The 7,471-nt window shown below is 45.7% G+C and overlaps 1 protein-coding gene across 1 annotated transcript; it reads right to left on the reverse strand.

Moving 5' to 3' along the window:
• Positions 1-746: 746 nt before the first annotated feature.
• On the reverse strand, positions 747-3,230 carry LOC135822764 (stefin-C-like). Its single transcript, XM_065335592.1, has 3 exons — positions 3,099-3,230; positions 2,624-2,728; positions 747-1,321 (listed from the first exon to the last, which is right to left on the reverse strand). Exons 1-3 carry the CDS (start codon positions 3,183-3,185, stop codon positions 1,205-1,207), a joined length of 309 nt encoding a protein of 102 aa, XP_065191664.1. The 5' UTR covers positions 3,186-3,230; the 3' UTR covers positions 747-1,204.
• Between the last annotated feature and the right edge of the window lie 4,241 nt (positions 3,231-7,471).

A 7,471-nucleotide genomic window follows, 5' to 3' on the forward strand; every position in this document is an offset into this window, starting at 1 on the left:
AATGCCACCAGCACCAAATATCTTGTGTTGCCCAAATGGGGACGATTGTGGAGAGCAGCTACCAACAGAATTTACCACAAAGCAACACTGGGATCCCACGCTCATTAAAAAAAGTAAATTATCGGGTCCGTTCCCGACGAGAACTCACGACGGCCCCTAACACCCGATAAACACTAGCGGCAGATGAAGCGCCTAACGGTGGAGGTGAGTGGATAAGTCTCACAACCACTAGCACAAGTGCCATGAAAGACCCCATTAGCCACATTCATGTACCCCTTGTGCCTGGCCACAAGTTCCCAGCACACTGTGGGTAGCAGCACGGTGGAAAAATTGCTCCCAGACAGAACTTCAACTAGTTACCTCTTGTATCTCAATCATGGTCTTTGCCCAACCCACTGGAATAGTTGTGATTGCATCGAAAACACGTTGAAGAATTCATTTTGAACAAGTCTTGCGGTGCTCGTGGGCTTCGGTTATAATCTTATCTATTTTTTACGCATCTGTAGCATTGACACCAGTCCACCCTCTCAGGGATAAAGAGCAAGATGCAGCTCCACATGCGGTAGAAAGTGAGTAAAACAGACCGATCACAAAACAGTTTACCCTAGTCTCTGTCTCACAAGCATGGTATTGTCTTTTGCATTTGTTTTATTATACATGTACATCACATGTCAAACGGGCAACCAAATTGAAATAGTATTGCCTTCTCCCCTGGCTCCTGCCACACAACAATGCAAACAACTTGGTAGAGTTGTTGACTTCTTCTATAAACGAAAAGGGCACAAGGACCAAAACTAAGGTGACACGAAAGACGAAGTAAAAAGACACACCGGAAAAGACAACAAGAAACAACAAAGAACAAGCAGTAATAGAGCGACGACAAATCGGGACGACCAATCAGGGAATAATACGTACAGAAAACATGACTAATTCCAAGACATCCAGACCACGGAGGAAATAAATGACATCTGACACTGGACTCTACGAGACAAGAACCAAATACAACAACATGCGTAAATCATAGTCGAACGGAATTTCGCAACAAAATGATGACGAGTGAAAGAGAGAAAGGCCTCGCGTTGTCAAAGTCTATTTTAACAACCTAGTGCAGAAAATTGTGTTAGTATGTGCGCACATGTGCATGTACAAGCTCGTATGCTCGTAAAAAAATAAGTACGTAAATTAAGAGTGAGTGTAGGGTAGTTTAGAAAGGATGATTGTTCAGAGGACCGTCTTGACCGACAGCCGTTAGTTCGGGTGCAGTTTCTCCAAGAGGCTGGTACACTTGAATGCGAATCTGAGACTCCTCGCTGATCCGAACCTGCATGTTAGAAGGATTATTTTGCGGATTCACACACACACACACACAGATACACACTCACATACACATACACACACGCAAAGGAACACACGCACACAAATACTCGCACACAACACACACACACACACAAGTACACTCACACACACACACACACGCACACACACACACACACACACACAAACACACACCAATAATGTTTTATATTTTGTGTATTCAAAGGTGAATCGTTACGTTCCGTCTTATGAAACACAGTCTTTTTACTGCAAAACAATCGAACGGTTCACGTACAGGACACGTCAAGAATCAATTTTTCGCCTCCGAGGGACGCCACCACTCCATGGTCAGGCGTCAGATGCGCCTCCTAAACGGTGGGGGAAGGATAGATCAGATCCACCAACCAGAGGCCAAAGCCCGAAATCCCATTTTCCACATCCATGGTGCTTTCCTCGTTCCAGGCCACGAGTTCCCATGTAGGGAGCAACACACACACTTCTCCAACTATCGCCGAAGTCGCACCAACCTCTTCTTCACAGTGTTGCCCCCAGAGCGGGCTTGCGAATTAGATGGTTTGGAGGCAACATCGGTGTTAATGGCCAACGGTCCTCAGCGCTTGTTCAGCACCTCCATGAGCAACACTGACACACGCTGCTATATAGTGTTTACGAGGTGTTTGTCGCGCTGGAAACGGAGCGTCTCTGTAAGTTTGTATCCCTGGTGATGTTTGTGCCTGGAGAGCATTATACAAGTGGTGCTCCTCAGGCACACTCTTCCTCAGCCTACTCAAGCTCAACTGATGATGGGTGAATTCCCCGAAACACTGTGTATTGAGCAGGGAGTGGTGGTTTCTTGCAGGTTTGCCGCGTGGACGGTTCGATGGACTTCTCCTCGTGTGCTCTGGATGGCAGTCGTGAGTCAGTCAAGTGAGAATTCAAGTCGGCAGGAAAACCACTAGCTCCCATGCAGGGAGCAACACACACTTCCCCAACTATCGCCGAAGTCGCACCAACCTCTTCTTCACATTGTCTTTATGGTTGTGATAAAACCTAACCTTGCAGGCTGTATTGCAGTCTGCTAGTACTTATCAAGTGTTGAATAGTTATTGAAATTAGTATACCTCTATCAACACCCACTCTGTGCTTGTTAGCCTTGTGAAAATTGGGTCAAACGTTTGAGCTAACCTCGCAGTGTGCTGTGCACAAAATAGCCATTACACTTTTAACGCTCTATTAAATAACACAAAAATACCAGTTTGACGGATTTGTAGCGCTGCGTGAAGTTGCTAATAGGGAACAGACTGCTTACCTTTATCCGATAGTTCATTCCAGAAACAACCTGCGATATGTAGAGTGTAGCGTGGAACATCAGGAATTTCTCAACGTTGATGCCCGTCGCAACCTTCTTCTCCACCTGACAACAGCAAGAACAGGGAGTTGTAATTAGACTTCAGATCCACTGTCTAATAAGCACCCAGACATTTAGAAACACGACTGCACAAAAGAATGCTTCAGACAAACCCGTCACAGACACATGTAACATGTTATGTACGCAGGTGATGCGCTAGGACTGATCATGGAAAAGATGCAGCAGTAGACTACTCGGCTAGGCGAAAGCAATTCAAACTAAACTTTTCTTTAATTTCAATCTAGTACTGGACCGACTACTTTGATGTGTGAAAATTCATCCATTCAGAATGCCAGAACGAGGGAGCACAAATTTGTGGCTAGGCTGCGGACTGGAACCGGGAACAGCATATTATGCCATCTTCTAAGACGCTTACTTTATCACAAATGGCCTGGATGTATGCATCAGCTTCCTGGGGCGGATGGCTCCAGCCACCCAACATTGTTGCGTCCGTCTGCGCCATTGCGAATTGCAAATAAGAACGGGAGAAACTTGGCGCTCGTACAAGCTGCGAAACAAGTTTTTAAAGATAAAAGACCGTCACCGAGTCTTAAATACTGATCGTGGATATCTGCTAATAGATGTGCAAGGCTTAGTGGATGGCTAGTGGTATTAAAAACACACGTGTGTTCGCGTTCTCTCGAATGACTCCCAGGGAATAATGACTCCCAGGGAAAAATGACTCCCAGGGAATAATGACTCCCAGGGAATAATGACTCCCAGGGAATTTCATGTTGCTTTTTACATGTATGGCTTCAGGTATGGGAGACCTTTTAGAATTGGGCAGATGGATGGGTTGAATTTAAATACATGCATGACGTGAAATTAGGCCTTATGCTGTGCTCCTGGGAAACTTCTTGCCAGGGTGGATGAACACCTCTACATGTACATGTAGGTAGAATTCAGTCGGGGAAATGAACTGCCTGAAAAGAGAACTACTGAGCTATGGGACCAGGCGAAACGTAGAAGGCGCTGACAAGTTTTTCACTCGTCTTGTGAGCTGCCTTTGGAGTGGAGCGCCTTCTAAGTTCAGCCTGGTCCCATGGCTCAGTGGATTGAGGATTGCGCATGAGAAGCAAGGTCATGGTTTCGAGTCCTGGTGGATCTGGCGGTTTTTTTCTCTTTTCAGGCAGTTCACTACTCCGAATGGTCCCTTGAACATGACTGTGCCTTCAAAAATCGAGAACCATCTATCATGGCGCGGCGGCGTACACTCGCTCTGCAGAAACAGAGCTGTTGCACAGTTGGTGTAATGTGGCGCACTCGGAACGAACTCAGCCTCAAGCCAAAGCCAAGCGACTGTTGTACTTGGTCGAGATCAGTACTATCACGGGTGACACCCCACCCCACCCACCCGCAGCTCACTACTAGGATTTTGAAGAGATCAGTAGAACGGTAGACCCTTAAAAACAATTCCTGGGCCAGTGCCGTATGCTCTTGCATGGCCTGACACGATGTTAAGTCCGGCTTGGACGTAGAAGGATATTGGCTACTGGTCTGCTGCCCACTTTCAACACATTCTTCGTGGTCTGATCTACTCATCTCCAGCTGCTGTCGGAGCTGCATTTGCTCCCTGATACATGTACTTGGGTGGTGGCTTTGCTGCAGAGGTGGATAACGCAGTATGTTTGAGTCTCCAGCCCTATCATGAATTTATTATACAAGAAATAATTTCTTCGAAGGAGTATTATATATTGCTAAGCTCCAGTAGGAGAGATATTTCTACATTGGGGTGTTGTAAAGTGTTAATGGATATGTACATCCACCCTACACACACGTGTGTGCATAATTCACGGTACGCACTCTCTAGTCGCACAAATCATTCATGATGGTATTACTTCTGTGAAGTAACAGTTCGAAATTCACCACTGCACTGGCTTAACTCAATATCCGATTTACCTAGCATTATTAGTAAACAGAACAAGAGAGCGCTTATGCGTACATGTACATGTACATGTATGTGTATATTTGTTTGAGTGTCAGTGCGCGTGTGTGTGTGTGCGTGTTGCTTTGTGAAGTAGAGGGATAGAGATGGATGGTGACACACGTTAGTACCAACATGCTGAAAAAGTGGGGCATCCCGTGTTAGACACAAATGTTCCAATATATTTAGATGATGATGAAAATGAAACCTGATTAGTTATCTTACAAGCGTGGAACTTGAGTCGCAGAACTTCGTTCTACCCAATGCTGTACTGCATTAGACCTGTGTGGACACATTATTATACCGTAGGTACATTGTACATGTACATGTATGTGTATGTGCAGTACACGACTGTACAATGTTATGTGCTTTACTGTACTTCCTCACGACTCAATCATCATCAATGAGCCCTCTTGAAAACTGTGAAGGCATAACTGCTGGGGTGGGGGGGGGGGGGATGCATGGCTGGGACGATCTATTAGTACAACTTTTCTAACACGTTTTACCTCCCAAGGCCCTACGGACTGGGATTTAGAGACAAGTGCACGTAACTCGTTTCAAGTGGTAGAGTAACGGACTCCTAAGGTTCTACTGTACAGCTGTTGATGCATGACTATCAGCAGTACGCGCAGGCCCGGGCCGGAGTTAGGGGCCAGTGCAGCGAAGACTGAAGAATGCGAAAGTTTAAAACTCCAAGCTCTCAGACACCACTCACCAGCGAAGTGTCATCACGCAATGCGTTCAAGTGGTTTAGTGAGCTGAGGCCATCTTAGCGCGACATACTGGTGGCGAGTCATTACGGAGCATCAGCAAATCGAATATTCGAATGAAATTCGAGAATCGTCACGAAAAGCACTCAATCAGTCGAAACTAGGGCTTTGTTCGACTGAAAAATGCCCGCAAACAGAAAATACTTTTCGAATACTTTTCGAATGCTCCGCGCGTGCTCTAGTACACGGCGCACTACGAGTACTCATTCTTGCGCATGTAGCTACTAGTTCTTACTAAAGTACTAGTCCGGACTTCTTGTCAATCTTGACGCTTTCCTCTCTCTCGAACTGTGAAAAGTTTTATCAAGTGTGCATTTTGTTTCATTTCAAGTATCCTGGAATCATGGCTTTGTCACCAACTACCAGCCCCGGTATGCCTCCTGCTCCCAGTACTGCAGTAACCCTGCTGGCGTTGTCTCGGCATCTGCGTCTATGGTGAGTTCCCCGCAGGGAGAGGGCAACTCAAAGTGTGCCAAATATTTGAGGGTCGACCTTACCATGGATCTCATTCTGCTGAGGCAGTGTAGGGCCCACCCTCACCTATTCGTCCGCGGGTCTCCTGATATGCAAGGGATAGCGGAGGAGCTCGGCCGAGATCCGCCTTTTCAAGGGGTCTCCAAGAGAGATCCTATCGCCAATAGCCTGAATCGGATGAAGCATCCGCCGCTTCGCGTCATCCCCAAAGGCAATGAGAAACAACAGCAACTCCGTTCATTGCACATCTCAAAATCCCAGTCCTCAACTGCTCAAGCTAAAAAAAACTCGATTCGAAAATACTGGACTGCGCTACATGCTGAACCTCTTTTTCATTCGAATTTTCTCTCTGATTTTCTTTTTGCCATTCGAATAATCAAATCGAAAATTCGATTTGCTGATGCTCCGTATTGGCTTCGACGTGTGGTGGCTTGTACTCGCAGTGAGACTAGATACGGGTGTTCGTGTAGAACAGTGGCCTGGGCCTGCAACTCACAACAACATTCAATAATTCGTTACTCTAGCTCTAGCTCCATAAGTCGCTCCATCTAACAAATTTTTACTAGATAATGAACCCATGTGTTCAGTACTGAAGACTGTGTTGCAAGTCTGTTCCTGTCTGGATCTTCTTTGCACGGTCAGTCCTAGTACTTAGATCCTATTATGGCCGATAGTGCTGATGCAGAGAATCCAGGAGAATCTGTGGGCAGCATCTGCAAATACGTAAGTGGTCTTTACTGAGCAACGGCCGTCTCTTGGTTTGCCGGGATATGTGGTCTCAATACATAAATAAACTAAATAAACCACTTTCTAAGGATTGTGATAGTATCCGACTAAAGGAGAATCTGCGAACAACTGAAACTTTACAAGATATTACAAGATACCCATGGACACGAATTATAAGCAACCGTGCACCTCTGCAACTAGCAGTAGTAGTAGTAGAAATTATTCCCGTAGCTATGCAGAAGACGTTACTTCAGTAATGTCTGGCGCTAGCCAGGGTCCACACAGCTTTAATTTGGTGTTTGTTTGTGTGTTTGTTTGTGTCACGCCTGGCGCTATCCGTATCTGACGGCAAAAAAGCATAGGATGTTATAAATTTTTCAATTCTCCTTTTTTTCAGGCATATCCTGGGATTCGAACCCGCACTATCGCCCTACATGCATTCCCCCATACACTTCGCATTCATACCCATTCTTCCAAGTTGCTTTACGTTATTATCTTGCGTTTGAAAGCCCTATTTGAATATTGTGGGCAGCTGTATGTGGCCAGCTGTGTTTGATGGTACGGTACGGGAGACGGTGTCGTATTACCCTCGATCGTACCTGTCCCGTACCTATCCCCTACCGTACCGTGCCATCAAAGACGGCTGGCCACAATGCATATTCAAATAGGGCTTTCAAATGCAAGATCACAATGTGAAACAACTTGGAAGAATTAGTATGTATGCGAAGTGTATCGGGGGATGCATGCAGGACGCGCGATAGTGCGGGTTCGAATCTCAGGTTGTGTCTTTAAAAAAAGGAATTTTTTAAAGAATTTATAACATCCCTATGCTTTTTTTTTGTCTAGGTCATCAAG

Source organism: Sycon ciliatum, chromosome 8 (assembly GCF_964019385.1).
Source record: "Sycon ciliatum chromosome 8, ocSycCili1.1, whole genome shotgun sequence".
Taxonomy (NCBI): domain Eukaryota; kingdom Metazoa; phylum Porifera; class Calcarea; order Leucosolenida; family Sycettidae; genus Sycon; species Sycon ciliatum.